The sequence below is a fragment of the Humulus lupulus genome, chromosome 7 (genome assembly GCF_963169125.1).
Source record: "Humulus lupulus chromosome 7, drHumLupu1.1, whole genome shotgun sequence".
NCBI classification, from domain to species: domain Eukaryota; kingdom Viridiplantae; phylum Streptophyta; class Magnoliopsida; order Rosales; family Cannabaceae; genus Humulus; species Humulus lupulus.
Genome location: NC_084799.1, coordinates 8,164,587 through 8,185,116, shown reverse-complemented (window position 1 = coordinate 8,185,116; position 20,530 = coordinate 8,164,587). Strand labels below are relative to the sequence as shown.

General features: G+C 41.1%; 2 protein-coding genes across 2 annotated transcripts; one reads left to right on the top strand and one right to left on the bottom strand.

Annotated features, from left to right (window-relative positions):
* The first annotated feature begins 10,426 nt into the window (after positions 1–10,426).
* LOC133790584 (uncharacterized) lies at positions 10,427–13,903 on the top strand. The gene is made up of 2 exons (XM_062228258.1): positions 10,427–10,585; positions 11,781–13,903. Exon 2 carries the CDS (start codon positions 11,921–11,923, stop codon positions 13,763–13,765), a length of 1,845 nt encoding a protein of 614 aa, XP_062084242.1. The 5' UTR covers positions 10,427–10,585; positions 11,781–11,920; the 3' UTR covers positions 13,766–13,903.
* Positions 13,904–14,256: 353 nt separating this feature from the next.
* On the bottom strand, positions 14,257–17,829 carry LOC133790586 (tryptophan--tRNA ligase, cytoplasmic). The gene is made up of 12 exons (XM_062228259.1): positions 17,533–17,829; positions 17,332–17,451; positions 17,050–17,235; positions 16,815–16,866; positions 16,668–16,733; positions 16,432–16,518; positions 16,184–16,276; positions 15,747–15,827; positions 15,446–15,517; positions 15,163–15,231; positions 14,895–15,005; positions 14,257–14,619 (listed from the first exon to the last, which is right to left on the bottom strand). The coding sequence occupies exons 1-12, from the start codon at positions 17,763–17,765 to the stop codon at positions 14,569–14,571; spliced, it is 1,221 nt and encodes a 406-aa protein (XP_062084243.1). The 5' UTR covers positions 17,766–17,829; the 3' UTR covers positions 14,257–14,568.
* Between the last annotated feature and the right edge of the window lie 2,701 nt (positions 17,830–20,530).

Here is a 20,530-nt window from a genome sequence, read left to right as displayed (position 1 = left end):
AACAACCAGCTGGGAATCACTGTAGATTTCCAGGTTCGCGGCCCCTACTTCCCAGGCCAAACGCAGCCCGGCTAAGACAGCTTCGTGCTCTGCTTCGTTATTCGATGCCTTGAACTGGAAACGAAGGGCATTTTGTAACTGGTGTCCCTGTGGTGATACCAAGATGATCCCGGCCCCGTTCTCGTTCGATGCCCCATCCACGAAGACCTTCCATACGGGCGCCGCGGGGACCTCGGGATCATCGTCTTCCTGAGATACCCTGGAACACTCAACGATGAAATCGGCCAGGGGTTGCCCCTTGATGGACACTCTAGGGATGTAGGATATATCGAACTCACTTAGTTCCATGGCCCACTTTAGGAGTCTTCCCGATGACTCGAGCTTCTGTAACACTTACCGCAGGGGGTGGTTGGTCAGGACCTTTATGGCGTGGGCCTAGAAGTAAGGCCAGAGCTTCCGGGATGCCATCAGCAGGCAAAAGGTCAGCTTCTCGATTAATGGATACCGAGACTCAGCATCCAACAATCGCTTACTCACGTAGTACACCGGGAGCTGCATCCTTTCCTCCTCCCGTACCAGCGCGGCGCTGATCGCGTGCTCGGTCACTGCCAGATAGAGGTACAGAGGCTCCCTGTCCACCAGCTTTGCCAGGATCGAAGCTTGGGCCAGGTGTTCTTTCAGTTTACGAAAGGCTTCTTCGCACTCGACTAACCATTCGAACCGCTGGCTTCCCTGAAGGACGTTAAAGAACGGGATGCACTTGTCCATGGCTTTGGAAACGAAACGGCTTAAGGTGGCTATCCGCCCAGTCAGGCTTTGCACGTCCTTATGCTTCCGGGGAGAGGGCATATCAATCAGTGCCTTGATCTTGTCCAGATTGGCCTCTATTCCCCAGAAGATCACTATGAAGCCCAGGAACTTCCCGGAGGCCACGCCAAAAGTGCACTTCTTGGGATACAGCTTCATCCCGTACTTCCGAATGACTGCGAAAGCTTCAGCCAGGTCGTCCGAATGCTCCCCGGACGTCTTGGACTTGACCAGCATGTCATTGATATAGACTTCCATGTTTCGCCCTAGCTGGGCTCGGAACATTTGATTAACAAGCCTTTGATAGGTTGCCCCGGCGTTTTTCAGTCCGAAGGGCATGACTATGTAGCAGTATATCCCCTTGTCGGTTTGGAAACTGGTGGGCTCCTGATCTGCCACATGCATAGAGATCTGGTTGTAGCCGGAGTAAGCATCCATGAAGCTTAAGATCTCGTACCCGGACGTAGCATCCACCATTTGGTTGATCCTGGGCAACGGGAAACAATCTTTCGGACAAGCTTTGTTGAGATCCGTGAAATCGATTCACGTTCTCCATGTTCCGTTTGGTTTCGGCACCAGAACGGGATTGGCCAGCCACACGGGGTATACAGCCTCGCGTATGAAGTTGATCGAAGACAGCTTCTCTACTTCCATCTTAAGGGCCTCGACCCTCTCCGTCCCCAAAGGCCTGCGTTTCTGGCGGACCCAGGTCGTGTTCGGGTCGATACTCAACGCGTGGCAGATGATGTTGTGGTCGATCCCCGTCATATCTGAGTGAGACCAGGCCAGAATATCCTGGTTCTCTTTGACTTGGGCGATGATGGCGGCCCGGACATCCGCCGGCAGGTTTTTCCCGACTTGGATGATCTTGGCTAGATCGGTGTCACTGATGCACACCTCCTCAATCTCGTCCATTGGCTCCAGGACGCGGTCGTCCCCTATCTTCAGGTCTAGGTCATCTTCTTCCCGGATCACTCTCTCAGTAGGTGGGGGAGGAATCGGGTCAATGAAGTCTCCAATGGGCTCATCTCGGACCATATATATCAGCTGGGCGGACACATGGTAGCACTTCCGGGCGCTCTTCTGATCTCCCCGGACAATCCCTACCCCTCTGTTGTCGCAGGGGAACTTCATGCAAAGATGACGGATAGAGGTGATGACCCCGAATTCGACTAATGCGGGCCGGCCGAAAATGACGTTGTAAGCGGTGGGGCAGTCCACCACTACGAAGGTGCAGAACTTGAACGAGTGATGTAACTCACTTCCCTACGTTACGGGCAATTGGATCTTCCCCATGGGAGTAGTGCGTCTCCGTTGAAGCTGTAAATTTGGGTCGGGCACGATGCCAGATTCGCTTCAGTCAAGCCAATGACAGTGAAGGCGGGCTTGAACAAGAGGTCGACGGAGCTCCTGTCATCCACCAACATGCAGGACACGAACTTGTTGGTGATTTGCGCATCTATGACCAGCGGGTCATGGTGCGGGAAATGGACGTTGTGGGCGTCGTCCTCTGTGAAGGTGATGGGGAGGTTCATCAACTTCGGGCGCTGAGCTGGGGCCTGGACAAGGGCACATACCTCCTGATCATGGTCCAGTTCGCTCAGGTAGCGCTTTTGTTCGTTCCTGGACGGTCCTCCCACGTGAGGTCCACCCGAGATGGTGGCCACATTCCCGTCCACTCGAGGGGGTGCGGCCCCGGATGGGTAAGGCATTCCAGGGCTGGGAGCTTGCACGATGGGGGCCCCCTAAGGGGCCTGTGCCATCGGTCCCTGTGCATACCCTCCCTGAGGCGGGTATGCCCTGGGTGCTCCCAGGACCATGGATTGTCCGGGACCTGCTGACAGGCCCGGAATTCCCACGGGCATCCTGACCCATTGATGGAGATGCCCCAGCTTGATGAGATTCTCGATCTCATCCTTTAGCTGCCGGCACTCTTTGGTAGTGTGGCCCACATCCTTATGGTAGGCGCACCTCTTGCTGGTATCCCTCGGATTTCTTCCCCCCTTGAACATGGGGCTAGGCTTCTAATAGTGAACCTCCCTTTCTGTGTCCAGGTAGATGTTCTCCCTGGTGTCCACCAAATTGGTGTACTCTGGATATTGGGGCTCGTAGCCACTTTTTCCTTTCTTGGTCGGCTCAGGCCAGTTTTGGCCTTTGCCAGATCGCTTCCCCCGGGAGGGGTTTACGCTTGCTTCTGTCACTCTCGCTTGCGACTGTTGGGCCCCAACGGGGGCGACGCTGTGCCCTGCCAGCGCGGCCCCATATCTGGAGAAGTGGGCGGATTGGGTCGGGGCATATCCCGAAGAGGCGGGATCGTACACCGTAGGGGTGTAGGTGGTTCCAGGAGTAACGGCCGGTCCCTGAGCGATCGGGGGCGCGGCATAGGATTGCGTTAAGAACTGTACCCCGTACCCCGGGAACGCTTAGGCGCTGGGCTGTGGTGCCGGAGGCCATCCAAAAGCCTGGATCTGAGCCTCTTCCCAATTGATAAATCCTTGGGCCCTCCTGATGAACTTTTCCAGGGTAGTCACCTTGTTACGCTGCATGTCATCCCAGAGAGGGGACCCGACCCGGATTCCAGACTGCAATGCTACCAAGCGTTGTCCGTCGTCCACCTTTGTCTTGGAGGCTTCTTTAGTGAAGCGTTGGATGTAGGCCCTCAATGTCTCCGTGGGGAGCTATTTGATATTCGCGAGGGCGCTGATCTGCATGTCCATCCTCATGGCGGCCACAAACTGCTTCCGAAACGCTGACTGCAGTCCTGACTAGGATTGGATGGATCCCGGCTTAAGTCTTTTCCACCATTCCTCGGCGGGACCACCTAGAGTGATCGAGAAACAGAGGCACTTGCCGTCGTCACTGACGTGGCCCACCGTCATAAGCCGGTTGTATCGGGACAGATGGTCCCTGGGGTCGGTGTTTCCGGTATAGGCGGTGAGGCTTAGCATCTTGAAACCCTTGGGGAGTACAGCGTCCAGGATGTGCCTCGCGCAGGGCTCTTTATCCTCTTCATCGGAGTCGGTGTCCGCACCTTCCTGCTTGCGGACCAAACGGTCTGTGACCTTTTTCAAAGCGGCCAGCTGCTGCATGAGTTGCCTGGCCGTGCCATCATCCAGGGGGATTCTTTCGTTCCTCTTGTCGTTGATGTTGTTCCTAAGGTCGCCACCTCGGGGGAGGATCTTTTTCTTACGTGCCCGCTCTTTCCGAGTGTTCAGTCCATCGTGTAGGTCTATCCGGGAAGTGTCGTCCCCTCAACTAAGGGCATGACGGTCCTCGCTGTGCGGCCGTTCCCGACGGTTTTTGTTTACCGAGGCACTTACGTGCAAATACCTTTCCCGTTTGTCTCGCCCTGGGGCGTGCTGGGGTCGTGCGTTCCGCGGCCGCGTCCCATGCGGATCGATCGGGTGGCCCCGTCCTGGGACGGGGCGCACCTTTTCTTTCCTAGGGAGCGGCCGGGAATGGGTCCCGGTTTTCATGACGGGGGTGTTCTTATCTCGGGTCTTTCCACTGGCCTTCTTTTTCTCCCTGTCTGGGTTTCCTGGGGTTGGCTCAAGAAACTGCTCCGGGGGAGGGGTCGACCTTGCTTCTTCGGGGACCCCGGCTCGGGCTTGCGGAGCAGGCTGTTGCGCTCCCGGAAGTGGGCCAGCTGGAGGATTGGTCGCCGGACCTTGCGCGGCTATGAATGCCTATAGGGCTTGGAGAGACTCTTGCATCCGCCGATGCGCCTCTGCTTGCTCAGCAATCCTGGCCTCCTGGTTCAGGACTTGCTGCCTCAGTCTAGTCACCTCCAGGTCCTGCTGGTTGGGCTCTCCTTCTGGGATCTCAGGATCCGCAGCTTCGTGGTGATACTCCCCCTCATTTTCCTCTTCATAATATTCCTCCTTGTTCTCTTCTTTGTACTCTGTCCCATCCTCATAGTCTTGTGACTCGTCATGGTGAGATGTTTGGGGAAGAGCGTCCTCAGGCGGATTCTGAGGAAGATGCTGGGAAGGCAACGGATCTCCATTGCCCTGCTCTGGGTTACTAGGGTCGAAAGTGGTGTGTCGTGTATTCACCATTGTAGTAGAGGCTTGGTGTTAGCACTAGCTTTCTCAGGCTCTCAATGAAAGCACCAAAATGTTTACCGAGATTTTCAGAAACTACACTAATGAATATTAGCTAAGACTAATGATATGGAATATAGAAGATTGACACAGGATTTTTACGTGGTTGGGGCGTTAATAAGCCTTAGTCCACGAGTCAGTTGTATTAGAGCTTGGAAAGTCTTTTACAATGGAGTTTCTCTCTATGTTTTGACAGAGTAACTGTATACAAGTCGAAGAGTAACTGTATATTTTGTCACTTTCATTGACGATTACTCTAGATACTCATGTCTTTACCTAATGCATAGGAAATCAGAATCATTTTCAAAGTTTCAGGAATTCCTAGCAATGGCTCAGAACCAATTAGGTAAAAGGTTAAAGATCTTGCGATCTGATAGGGTGGAGAATATTTGGATATGCAGTTCCAAGATCATTTAACTGAACTTGGGATTTTATCACAACTTACTACCCCAGGTACTCCGCAACAAAATGGTGTAGCGGAACGCCAGAACAGAACTTTATTGGAAATGGTTAGATGCATGCTTAGTTACTCAACTCTGCCAACTTCGTTCTGGGGACATGCAATTGAAACCACGAATGACATTCTCAATGTCGTGCTGTCAAAATTAATCCCCAAAACACCTTTAGAACGCTGGAATGGTCGTGAACCTAGTTTACGCCATTATAGAATCTGGGGGTGTCCCACTCACGTCCTGAAGAAAAAGGAGGGAAAGCTAGAACCGCGAACTGAAGTTTGCATGTTTGTTGGCTATCCTAAAGGTACTCGGGGTGGACTTTTCTATAGTCATTCAGAAAAGAAAGTGTTTACTTTTACAAATGTTACTTTTCTGGAAAATGACTATGTCCAAAACTTTAAACCTCGCAGCAAAGTATTTTTAGAGGAGATGGTTAAAGAATTGACTCCAACCAATATTCCATCGTCATCAACGCAAGTTGATGATGAAATTCCCACTCTTCATGTACAACCGACGCAAGTCGATTTAAATGAAGAAAGTACCACTATTCCTGAGCAAACAGTCACGAAGCCTCGTCGTAGTGGGAGGGTTTCTAGGAACCCAGTTCGCTATGGTTTGGATGGTGAAACCAATATGGTTGTTGGTGACACTAGTGATGATGATCCGTTGTCTTTCAAACAGGCAATGGCAAGCCCTGAAAAGGAACTATGGCTCGAAGCCATGAAACAGGAAATGGAGTCCATGTACTCAAATTCCATCTGGGATCTTGTGGAAGCACCTAGTGACTTTAGGGCCATTGGGTGCAAGTGGATCTACAAGAAGAAACGAGGTGTTGATGGAAATATCGAGACTTATAAAGCTCGATTAGTGGCAAAGGGTTATACCCAAAGAGAAGGTGTGGACTATGAGGAAACTTTTGGTCCGGTAGCCATGCTCAAATCCATTCGCATCCTTCTATCCATAGCAGCCGCTCTCGACTATGAGATCTGGAAAATGGACGTCAAGATAGCTTTTCTTAATGGAAAGCTTGACGAAGTTATTTATATGGATCAGCCAGAAGGATTTAAAGTATCTGGACAAGAAGGAAAAGTTTGTAAGTTAAATAGGTCCATCTATGGACTTAAGCAAGCTTCTCGTTCCTGGAATCTTAGGTTTGATGAAATAATCAAAACCTATGGCTTTGAACAAAATATTGATGAGCCCTGTGTTTACCAACTAAAGGCAAATCAAATAGTGGTATTCCTGGTTCTTTATGTAGATGATATCTTACTCATTGGAAACAATGTTAAGAAATTATTAGATGTGAAGAATTGGCTGAGCACTCAATTCCAAATGAAGGATTTGGGTAAAGCAAGTTATGTTCTAGGTATCCAGATCATCAGGGATAGAAAGAACAAACTTTTAGCTCTATCTCAAGCAGCTTACATTGATAAAGTGTTTGAACGTTTCTCAATGACAAATTCCAAGAAAGGACGTCTACCGTCCCGCCATGGAATTCATCTTCCAAAGAAGCAGTCATCCAGACTCCTGAAGAGGAAGATGCAATGAGAAAAGTTCCTTACGCATCTGCAGTTGGAAGTCTGATGTATGCCATGTTGTGTACTAGACCAGACATCTGCTATGCAGTGGGAGTAGTGAGCAGGTATCAGTCAAACCCAGGACCGGAACATTGGATAGCAGTTAAGCATATCCTGAAGTATTTGAGACGGACTAGGGATTATATGTTAGTCTACAAGGGTGGTGTTCTGAACCTTGTAGGCTACACCGATTCAGATTTTCAGACTGATGTCGATGACAGAAAGTCTACTTCTGGAATGGTGTTTACTCTTGGGGGTGGAGCTGTGATTTGGAGAAGCGTAAAGCAGTCTGCAATCTCAGATTCCACCATGGAGGCTGCGTACATAGCCGCATCAGAAGCAGCTAAGGAAATAATCTGGCTAAAGAAGTTTTATTCAGATCTTGGTGTTATTCCAGAAATGGATAAACCGCTTGTGTTGTTTTGTGACAATACAGGAGCGATAGCCAGCTCAAAAGAACCTCGAAGTCATAAGAGGAGTAAGCATATAGAAAGGAAGTATCACATTATTCGAGAATATGTGGCCAGGGGAGATGTGAAGGTTATGAAGATTGCAACTGAAAACAATCTTGCGGATCCGTTTACAAAGACACTACCAGAAGCTACATTTAATAAGCATATCAAGGAAATGGGATTAGTAGAATTAAGGCATTAGTTTCAATTAGTGCAAGTGGGATTTTGTTGGGGTTTTATGCCCTAATTAAAACTCAAATTCTTTGTAATCTCAATTTATTATCAATAAAAGAATAGAAATCATTTTTTGACTTGGTCAATCACTTTGCTCACATGTTTTATTTTCATGATTATTTGTTTAATATAAACTTCTATTAAATCCCGAGCATATAGCTAATCTTATTTATAGTGACGTAATCACAGTGGAATATAAATATGATTATATGTTCAAAATAAGTTAGTCTTAAGATTAGTCAGTGCACAGGATTTACACTGACTTGCCAATCTACGATATGATCTACTTACACATTACAGTGTTATGTTCTTTCCAGAACATTAGCAAAGTAGATAAGATCGGATGTATTTGTTACATCGAACAGGACCGATATTGACAGTTGATAAGATAAGTAAACATACCGTTATTATCTATTCTAGTCATATCATATAGTTGACCATAGGTCAATTCAATCTCAATTCTGAGTGGTTAGTATTCTAACTGATTGTATTATTTGAGTTCTTTGACTTGTTCGTTACCAGCTTACCCTACGGACTAGCCCATATTTACATCTTGGGAACTCGGTAGTATAATTGAGTGGGAGTGTTAATCATAGATATGAACATCTATAGCTTGTGATGAAGAAGTGAAACGATGGTTTCCTTTTAGTTTGGTTCAAGGTGTTAAATGATAGAGATCTCATTTCAGTAATTAAATTAGTTTACTGAAATATCATTTACAAGGAACTAAGTGTTTTAAGGATAAAATACAATGAGGGGTAAAACGGTATTTTAGTCCTATCTCATTGTAGACCGTCTATAGAGGATTGAGTGACAATTATGGTTGTAACAATGGATAATTAATAGCGTATCTATATTTGTTATAGAGCGTTCTATGAATTCAAGAGTGCAATTCCGAGTCTATAGTGGAGTCACGAGGAATTAATAAGTTAGTAAATTTATTTGTTAGATTTATGATAACTTATTGGAGCTTGATTTCATAGGCCCATGGTCCCCATTGTACCTTGGATAAAATCATCTAGATAGTCTCAATTAATTGATTTAATGATCAATTAGAATTATCAAAGTTGACCAGGTCAATTTTGGATAGTTTCACAGAGTTTTGTAATTTTGAGAAGAAAAGAGAAATTATGGCAGATTTATTAATTAAGATAATTTGGTATCTAAATTAATAAATAAATTTAAATAATTATAAATAATTAATTTGATAAAGGATTTAAATAATTATTTAATTAATTAAATCAATAGAAAATAACACAGGCCTTGATTTTAAGTCCAATGGGCTTATAATCAAATGGGAAATTTCACGGGCCTATAGCCCATGATAATTTCGACCCAGGGCTTCAAAATGGCTGTTATTTTATTGATTTTTTAATTAAATTAAATGACCTAATTGAGTCTATAAAAGGAGTGCTTAGAGAGAAGTCAAAATAGAAGTTTGATAAGTCACAAGTCATATTTTTTTATAGTTTTAGATTCTCTCTAAACACAAGTTCTTTTCTAAACCTCTTTGTTATTTTCTCTTCTTCTCTCTATATCTATCTCATGTGTTGAGAATTGCCCACACTAGTCTATGTGGTTCTAAGGATACATTGGAAGATTGTGAAGAAAATAGAAGATCGGTTCAGTTTCTTGATAATACTCTGCGACAGAGAGGATACAAGAGTTAGAGAAACTGAAGGAAGGACTCTTTAATTCCGTTGCGTATACTGTAAGTATTCTGTTCTTTGTTTCTCTTTGAATTCAATTTTAGAAACATGTTTTAGGCTATCTCGTATTAATTTGTTTAATATTAGATATACATGAAAATAAATAAAGATCATGTATAAATTTTTTTCAACAATATATATATATATATAACCACCCACAACTTATAATAACAACAACAATAATAATAAATAAAAGCACATGTACAACAAACTTTTTAACTTTATTTTTTAAAAGTAATCCCTACTCCCATAATCTTCCAAAAAATTATTTAAAACATATATTTTTTAATAATTACAAAAAATTATGCAAAACATAGTTATGTTTTCTAGTTAAATATAACATATACTTTATCAATTTAAATTATAAAGTATAATTATATATTTTATGTAATTTATTTGTTTAGATGCACCTCATTACGTCTTAATAGAGGATGAAGGCCATCGAAGTGCACAAATGCCATTAAAGTCCATCAAGTAGTCTTATTTTAGCTTCTAGGATTAAAATAATACTTTTGAAAGTGTTTAGAAAAAAAATAAAAAATGTTTTTTCTTATTTAAAATGTATTTTTGGAGAAGTTAGGATTCTTATCATTTGTTAAAAAACCTTTCTAAGAAGTTGTTTTTTACTATATCTTTTTAATTAATATTTAAATACTTTGAAAAAATAAAAAATAAAAATCTACTTATTTTATGTTTTTAACTACAATCAAAAGCAGAAGTTTTGTCAAATTTAAAAACTCTTCTCCTCCCACACACAATCAAACATCCAACTACTTAAGCTAGCCAAGTAAGTGGCTCTAGACCAACATATTTGAATTTGACGACTCTTATACATATAATATTCATCTTTTGTAAAAATAATAATGATAATATGGTTAAAAGATTGTCACCTATATTATAAAATGTAGGGTCAACTTATAAATAAACACAAAATACAAACATATTTTTTATATCTATATATAAATGAGAAATGAACATGTTTTTATTTTAATGGAATTAAAAGCATGATATCTTTATGTATATATAATTACAGAGGAAAAAAAATAAACAAAAGAAACTAAAAGAAAAAAAATACAAACAAACAAAGTAATATAAAAACAAAAACAAAAACAAAATAAAACCTTTGTACAGTTTGGTTCATCTATCTCCCCGAGTGACCGGACCAAGCATTGGGGGGAACAAGACCCAAAAACGACATCAGTAGTAGTAGAAGAAGAAGCAACAGTAGCATCCAACCGTTCTCGTCAGGTTATTCCTTACTTTCTTTCTTTATATGCATTTTCCTGTCTTCGTTCTCTTCCCACCACAACCTTAGATGTCTTCTATCTTTTCTTCGATGTTGAACAAGGATGGTATTTATTAATACCCACCTAGAAAAATCCTTATATTCCTCGATTACTAGAAATAAGAAGAACCCAAGACTTCAAATTTTCCAAAATTTGAGCTTTTGGGTATTGGAATCTGTAAATTGTCGTATTTGGATCGATTCAATTACACCCACTTCCTGTTTCGCGGAACTTTCCAGGTTAATTATGAGATTCTTGAGTTACTTTATTTTAAATTTTTTAAAAATTGGATGATGAACACCTCATTAATAATGAATGGGCAACAAAGGGGAAATATAAATGTGAACTATTTATTTTCCAGAAAAATACAAGAACATTAGCTCTATATCCCTTCCAGCTTAAAAGAGCCAAAAGCAAGAATTTTCTTTTTTAACTTGTTAGAGGTTCAGCACTAGACTTTTCACTTCCCAGTGAGAGAAGAGAAAAAAATCATATAACTCTGAACTTTGGATTTGTATTGTTTTATTTAATCTTTAATTTCATTTGGTTTGATTTTGGAGCCTTAATTTTTCAGGATGGAATGGGTTCTATGTTGGGTATTTTATGATTTTAGTTTAGATAATTTTACTAGAATGGTTGGAAAGAGTACATCAGCTAAGAGCTATGCTTTAGTATTTATTAATCCAGAACTGCCCAATTGGGTTGCATTTTATTCAATGTGTACTCCCTTTATTTATTTGTTTTTAAACTTTCTTTTAAATATTATGTTTCTTGTCTTTAGATTTATACTTGAGGCTCATTTTAGTATAACATAACATATATGTCCCAAGCTCTGTAACAAAAACAATATTTCCTGAATTTGGTCTGTGAACTAGCTCGGAAGCTATACCAGTTAATATGAATAATAAATAAAACTGGAAAGTTTCTTTACTGTCCCTCTTTGTTGCCAATGCTAGGTGCCTTGAGGAATTTTGTTTTCATGGAAATAAAAATCATTAAATCTACACCAGTGAATGTGAAAAGAATTTCCTTGCAATGATTCCACATAAACATAACATCCCTGCTTCTTTTATCTTCTTTTTTAGTTGGTCCTACTTTGATTATTCTCTTTGGGCTCTTGGTTTCTCTATTAAATTTACCTTTTTCTTCTAATGCAGTTTCGGACAAGGGGTGTTATCTGGTACAGAGTTGAAGTTAAAACTATACCTTTTCAAACCTCTGTTACCCAGTGTTCATCATTAGGAGAGTACTTTGAATAATGTGACAGAGTACTGCTTGCTACTCGTTCTTGGGAAACATGGCTGATCATTCTTTAGTTCCCAATAATCATTCTTTAGTTCCCAATGATCATTCTTTAGTTCCCAACGATCATTCTTTGGTTCAAGAAGCTTCTCTTCTTATGGTAGATCATTCATTAGCCATAGGGCAAGAGTTTCCTGATGTTGAAACTTGTCGAAGAGCATTGAAGGATATTGCTATAGCAATGCATTTTGATCTTCGAATAGTGAAATCTGATCGTAGCCGATTTATAGCAAAGTGCTCCAAAGAAGGTTGTCCATGGCGTGTGCATGTAGCAAAATGTTCTGGAGTTTCAACATTCACTGTTAGAACCCTGCATGGAGAACATACTTGTGAAGGAGTTCGGAACCTTCATCATCAGCAAGCATCAGTTGGTTGGGTTGCTAGATCTGTTGAGGCACGTATTCGAGATAATCCACAATACAAACCAAAGGAAATCCTACAAGATATCCGTGATCAACATGGAGTCGCTGTATCTTACATGCAAGCCTGGCGTGGAAAGGAGCGTAGTATGGCTGCCCTTCATGGAACTTTTGAAGAGGGATATCGTCTTCTTCCAGCATACTGTGAGCAAATAAGGAAGACCAATCCTGGAAGCATTGCTTCAGTTTTCGCAACCGGTCAAGAAAATTGCTTCCAACGCCTCTTTGTATCTTATCGTGCATCTATTTATGGGTTTATAAATGCTTGCAGACCACTTCTAGAGCTGGATAAAGCAAACCTTAAGGGGAAATATTTGGGTACAATACTTTGTGCTTCAGCTGTTGATGCTGATGATGCTCTGTTTCCCTTGGCTATAGCTATTGTAGATGGAGAAAGTGATGAAAATTGGATGTGGTTCATGTCAGAATTGCGGAAGCTTCTTGGAGTGAACACCGAAAACATGCCTAGACTAACGATACTATCTGAAAGACAAAGGGGAATTGTAGAGGCAGTAGAAACACATTTTCCAAGCGCTTTCCATGGCTTCTGTCTGCGATATGTGAGTGAAAATTTCCGGGACACATTCAAGAACACCAAGTTGGTGAATATCTTTTGGAATGCTGTTGAAGCCCTCACAACAGTTGAGTTTGAAAGCAAGATAAGTGAGATGGTAGAGATCTCACAAGATGTGATACCTTGGTTTGATCACTTCCCTCCCCAACTTTGGGCTGTAGCATATTTTGAGGGGGTACGGTATCGTCATTGCAATCTGAAAGTCACAGAGTTGTTGTATAATTGGGCCCTTGAGTGTCATGAGCTCCCAATTGTGCAAATGATGGAGCATGTTCGCCAACAATTGACATCTTGGTTTGACGAGCGTCGAGATATGGGCTTGCGGATGACCTCTATTCTTGTTCCATCAGCTGAGAAGCGGATTGCAGAGGCAATTGCAGATGCCCGGTGCTATCAAGTACTTCGCGCAAACGAAGTTGAGTTTGAGATTGTGTCAACCGAAAGGACAAATATTGTGGACATAAGAACCCGAATATGTTCTTGTCGCCGTTGGCAGATATATGGTTTACCTTGTGCACATGCTGCTGCTGCGCTTATTTCTTGCAGGCACAATGTACATCAATTTGCAGAGCCGTGTTTCACGGTAGGGAGTTATCGAGAGACCTACTCGCAGGTAATAAATCCTATTCCAGATAAGAGCATGTGGCATGAACAAGGCGAGGGAGCAGAGGGTGGAAACGCGAAGGCTGAGATCACGATACGCCCACCCAAAACCCGCCGGCCTCCAGGTAGACCCAAGAAGAAGGTCCCACGAGTAGAAAACTTCAAGCGTCCAAAGAGAGTTGTTCAATGTGGCCGGTGCCATATGTTAGGACATTCTCAAAAGAAATGCACAATGCCAGGTTAACCTGAGTTAGCATGTTAAATTATCTCTTTCTTTTTTGTTTCATTTTTCTAATACTATAGAATCATCTTTATGTTATGTAATCTTGATGCATTCTAACTTAAAAAGTGGCAAATAAGGATTTAGCTCCTTTTTGGCATAGTTACATCGCTATTTGCCATGTGTTATCATGTTCATATTTAAAAAAAAAAATTAAGGATGCAGACTTGAACCATGATTCAAAGAACACTAATCACTACGTTAAATTTACTTTTTTATTGTACTGTAATTTCGGGTTTATTATGCTGCCCACAACATTCTGTTGTGCTTGGTCAAACCCATATTTTTTACTTTGCCAAACTCGTGTTGTGTCAAAAAACCTTAAATAATAGTATTATTATTGTTGTTATTTCTTATTCTATATTGCTGCGAGAAGCCAATAGGAATTGTACTCTAGAGTCAATGTCCAAAATGAGAGCTTTCATGCTTTTCCTTTGGAGATGTTACACTAAAACTTGTATTGGGCAAAAGGGTTTCCATACAAATAAACCTTTACAAACTGTAGTTTTCAGCAAAAGAAATTGGATCACGAGAACATTAAAATAAATAATTAAAAAAAAGCTAATGTTATCGTTTTTATTGTCTAAACTGTAATCAACTATGGAAAAGTTGTGTTCAACTAGAATTGTGATTAAATAAACGGAACTCTTACTCCAAAAAAATGTTCCAAAACTGTGCTTAGCTTAAGGTTATATTTAAAAAAGAATAGAGCCAGTAAATGGCACATTCTTAGACACTAGGGGCGTGGGTAAGTTCTGTCTCATACTTCAGTTGAACATATTGGGAAGAGGCCTCACTGCCATAAATGCATCCACCATCTGTCAAAAGAAAAGAAAAAATTAGTATTGATACTCAGAACTGGCTCCTTCAGAAAAAGGAAAAAGATAATAGAATCAGGAGCCAAGCATCTCCTCATTCCATTGCAATTTCTATGATCCAAATGAACCCAACCTGTTTTCACAATTGCTGGCTTCCCTAAAAATGAGAAAAATGGATTTCCATTTTCTTGGATGAACAAAAATTTCTTGAAATACAGTTCACAGATGAACAAAAATCGTGTGGTAATTAATGCCAGGAAGATGCAGAAGCATACCTCATCTGTAACAGCAGCTCTAGCTTTACCATGTCTTTCTACGATTTCGGACAAAACTTGAATGAGTCGTTGCTTCACCTCACCAGTTAGCATGCGGCCCGCACCATACTCCTAGAAATGGGAAAACAAATCTTGTTAAACTTGGGCAGGCAGTACTTTCATTGCTTAACCAAAAATTCGAAATGCATGGGAGCTTATAACACAACTAAATGCCATACGTGCATATCCATCAAGAGACAACTTAGCAGGAATGCGACAGAAATCTTACCGTCCTAATGTGTTCAAGCTCTGCATCATCCTCTAGGAAAAAACCAAGGTATTTGATTGGTATATCAACCTGAAAAATTGTATGGACAATGATTTGCCTTGAAAATCTATAAATCCAAAAGCAACTCTAGCAATTAAAGACTATTCTCCACCCCTAGTTTCAATTTCAAATAAACATTAGTACATTTGGTACTAACAAATAAAGCTAGCAAGTTGTCGCAAGCAGATGACAATTTCTGCTACAATTTACCAGAAAGGGACAAGGAGAAGAACAACAATAATACCTCAAGATTGGCTCCTAACTTTCTGTGTTTCTCTATAGAATCTTGTCCACCAGAGAATGCATACTTGTTCACCTGCAGATACAGCAAAATATAGTGCTTTTAAAGACCTGTCACCGTATAAAAATGCCAGAGATAACATGAATTCATTGAATATGATTTATTTTTTTTTAAAAAAAGGGTCAAAAGGAAACATGCAAACCAGAATCAACTATTACTACAGGAAACATAACAAAGACGCTTCTATGAGAAAATATGCAGCTGATGTTACAGAAACAACCAACTGTATGAATCTGAAACTAACCTTGTTCTTAATATCCTTTGCAGAATCAGTGACATATATGGCAGAATTTGGATCACTAGCAGACATTTTTCCTGTCTCACCCTGCAAGTGTTGAGGTGAAGATAAAGACATGAGCAATATCTTCTTGAAAAAATATAAAGCAAGAGAGAGTGTTGCATTGACAATTATTTAATTTGAAAGGGAAAATGAAAATCTCATAAACTGGATATTCATGATTTAAGGGTAGCACAGTAAGTTACGAATGAAAATTTCAAGTCAGCGAAATAATTAATATTCAGAGGCAATATTTATAAAATGTTCAGCCATTTTTCTGTTAAATTCATGAAAGAAACCCCTGCCGCGAATTCGCATGAGTTTGTTAAGTTTCATGGTACTGATGTGTGTTTAAAAGAGAAGAAAGTAACAGAAAATATTCCATGCTTTTATCACACACATACCTGCAAGGCAGGAAAGAATGATGATTCAATCAGTGCAGGCTTGTGATATCCTAAGCGAGGAGCAACATCTCGTGTCATTCTGAAATAAGGATCCTACACAAAAAAAACAAACAGAAACAGCGTGTAAGAATAAAGAAAAGATGCAATCTTAAACTTCCGCGTGCTTGCAATGTGGGCATAAATCAGGAAAATAAAGTGATCTGAATGAAATCTATATTAAAACTCCAACAAAAGGCCCAGCCAAATACCTGGTCAATTGCACAAGGAATTAAGCAACGGGGATTATCTTTACCCTGGAAAATATGTGGAAATGAACTAGGAAACGATGGCACAGCCTGCAATAACATGTAAAAGGCAAATTGTAACCCTTCACGAGCTAACAGATTAAACGCACGTTAAACTATCTCAGAAACAAGGATGAAAGAATTTGACAATTCACTTAAATTATCCAAAGCAACTACCATTTTTATTATGTAGATTATACCTGGATTGGTGGAAAACTAATTTTCCCAATATGATCCTCTCCAGAAAAACCAAAAATCCCAGTAACCTACATAATACAGAAACTCAAGTAAAGAACAGGTGACAAAGAAAATAATTACTGAAAGGAAAAGTAGAATTGTTATATTACCTTATTTAAAGTGACACATTTAGCCACCCTCACCATATTTTGGTAAAATGCACTACACAAAAATAGATAACAACAAAGAATCTAATAAACCATGTATGTAATTGTGTTTAGAGTCTGAGAAATAAAAGTGAACAAAGAAACATTGCTTCAGCCATAAGCACTCACTTTGAAAAACATGATAGAAAAGTAGATCAAATTCTCAATCAACGATACGGGTACAGATTTTTCGACTTACCCACCAACGTAATCAAAATCACTGAAGATGAAGGTTCTCGAAATGTCAAACCCACAAGCAATAATGTCTTTAGCATTCTCCCGAGCAAGTCTCTGACTTTCCTCTACGGAGAGATTTTTCCACATACATTTCTCGTCATCAGTGAGCTGTATGACCAGAGGAACCTTAAACGCGTCTTGCAAGTATCTGCAACAGAAATCATAATTAATCACAACCAAACAGACACAATCAAACTTTCCCGGGAAACAAAAAGAGATAAAAATGAAAAGAAAAAGAACCCACTTGGTGAACATAAAGGGAATGAGATGGCCCAAATGCAGAGCCTCAGAAGATGGACCTCGTCCAGTATAGAGATAAAACTTCTGGCCTCTCTCGTACGCATCCAGAATATCATTGAAGTCCCTGGACACCAACCAAATCAGAAATTTCCAAATTGAAATTCAATCACCGAAAATGGGAAGAAAAATGGAAAGAGAATGAGACCGGTGAGCGAAGAAGACACCACGACGGAGGAAAACGTGGGGAGGGCGAGAGGTGAGACGGTGAACACGGTCGATGAGGGACTGGTCTAGTCTCTGGCAACCGAACTGGTCGATGAGCTTGTCGTAGTCTATCTTGCCTCCGTCTTTGGCCGATACCTCCCATGGATTGACCACCTGCTCTTGCTCTGGTTCTTGGCCTTGGCCTTGGCCTTGGGTCTCCTCTTTCTTCTCCATAACTTTCTCTTTGGCGCAGCCTACTTCCAATTCCAATGGCACTCACAGTCGTCTCACACAACACAATTGATAGTATTGTGGTAATACTGTTTTTACTTTCCCTTCACCCCAAAACGCTGCGTTTTAACTCTTTTTTCATCACTCGAGAGATTAAACCCACGAGTATAATATTTTTGAGGGTAAAAATACAATTAATGTATAATTAACTTTTTTTTTAAATTTATAAGAACAGCCTCAACGCAAATTGCCTTCAAGATTATTCAGGATTATTTATTGATAATTTTCTGACCGGTCATCACTTTCTACGTTGGAGAGGTTGAAGGCTTGAAGAAAATTAGATTTCATTATATACAAATAAAACATTTTACATATATATATATATATATGGGGAATTCTTCAATCCCTCGGTTTGTTTTGAAGGACTTAGTCCTGTGTTGATTTTGAGCTTTTGGATTTATTGTTTTAGAAAATGGATGGTCAGATTTAGTTGCTGAGTTTATTGGGTGTCAAAGTACCGTTATGCCCTTAGTCACCCCTTAGCAACCGGTCACCTTTTTTTTTGTTTGATTCGTGTCTTTGCCCGTTTAGGCCATTCTTTTCCATTCAAAAGGAAAAGTCCCTCCGAACCCAAACAATAACTGTTTGGAAGGAAAATTCCCTCCCATTTAGTCCATTTTTCTCCCTGACGAATTCGGGGTAGATTTTTTTGTTTGGAGTAGTGGGGATTTCGATTGAGCTTTGATAATTTTTTCCGGCATGGTTTGAAGGTGTTTGATTCTACATGCGATGTTGTTTGCCGTGAGTTTGAAGGACCAAGTGCCCACTTTTCTGATGTAAAGCATAAATCCCTGCATTTTTGTGTCGAGTTCTTCGGGTAAGTTCTTATAGCACATTTACTCAATATGTTTTGGGCATTAGCTATTTAGGCAACAAATTTTGTTTGGCTTCATTTTTTTTTTTGTAATGGTGCACTCGAGTATTCAGTGCCCGATCATATATAATGGTGACCACCTCATGTTTGAATTTTTGTTTGAGAGAAATTATAATAGCAATTCCATCAAAATGGAAGTCAAAATACATGAAAAAAACGTCAAAATGGAAGTCAATTCTGTCTCCATTCTTATTTTTCTCAGGTACTGTGCTCCCAAAGGTCCTCCCACGTAATACCACTCACAACTCACGTGACCATGACGTGCTGAAACGCAAATTCTAATTATCCCCACGTAATACGTGACTGCTTCCTTATGTTTCTAATAATAGCATACTTTATGTAATTTTGACTGATGTGCAACCCTATTTTTGATAAGTGACAGTGCATTAACTACTCCACCATTTACAGGAAGACCTCACCTTACACTTACTTGATCCACTCCTCCATACTTGTGTTTTCTATATGTATATATATGTGTGTATGGATCATGTTGACCACAATTCAATCTCCACCACCCTACATGTATACTTGTCTATCCTCTTTTTCTCTCTAAAATGAACTCCACGCCTTTCCCAATGAATAACATCGTTAACTTCCCGTTGTTTGATGACAATCATTGTAATGCCTCAAATTTCCTAATAAGGTTTAGGACCTTGATTAGGAGGGCCATAATTGATTTATTATGATATTTAATAATCATATGCATATGCATGTTCATGTGAATTATATTATTATATGATAGTGAATGCATGCATATGGGTGTATTTATACTTATAAGGGCATTTTGGTAATTTGGCCTGTTGAGGGCATATTTGTAAATTGGGTGCATATTGTAATTTGTGAATGAGATTTAATTATTATGGAGATATATTCGAGCTATTCGACATGAGACGGTCATATATAATGGATTAGCGGTTTTGTCATAACGGGGTCAATTTTGGGGTAATAGAAATGTTTATTTGGTGATAGATTCGGAATATTTGAGATCAGGGTGAAATTCTGGAAGTTTTGACTATAGTGTCCCCGGGGGTGTTTTCGGGACCCTGAGCACTAGGTTTTATTTGAGGTTACTTAAGCTTGAAGTAGCTTGACAGATAAGAACGTACGTTAGAAACTTCTCGTTCTCTCTCAAAACAGACCGTTTTACCGTTTGAGCCTTTTTGAGGAAATCTTGAGTTCTAGGAGTCGGAATCAAGCGAGGGTCGAGGCATAGCGATCCTAGGAAAGATTAGAAGCTTCTTAACCGAAGGATTTGACGGAAAACAACCCAATCAAAGGTAATCTAAGTTTGAAGTTTGAAGTTTTTAAAGTTTTAAAGCTTAGAATTGGACTTTGTTAATTGTTGAGTTTTTGGTCGGTTTGAGCTTTGGGTTTTGAGGGTTTTGGAGTATTGGGAAGCTTGGGAACTTTGATTTGATGATTGGGGAATGTTTGGGAATGTTTTTGGAAGATTTGGAGTGCTTAAAACGCGTTTGGGAATGGCCCAGGGTTGGGGGCCGCGGCCCTGTTCTTGTGCGCCGCGGCCCTAGTTCGAAGAAGCAGGTGTCAGGAAGTGACCCTTGCTGGGTGCCGCGGCCCTAGCCTCAGAGAACCCTGGGGGCCGCGGCCCAAGGTGCTAGGGCCGCAGCCCTTGCCCTGTTTTCACCCCGTTTGCTCATTTTGACCCCGGGAACTTAGCTATGGGCCTCGGGAGTGTCCCTACTACTTGGATTAGTTTGGATTGATCTCTTGGGGGCTAGATATTGGTGTGGAACCTTTGATTATCATGTTATTGATGATGTTCCATATTTGGTTATGATTAGGTGACCGCTAAGGGCTTAAAGGTTGATCGTTC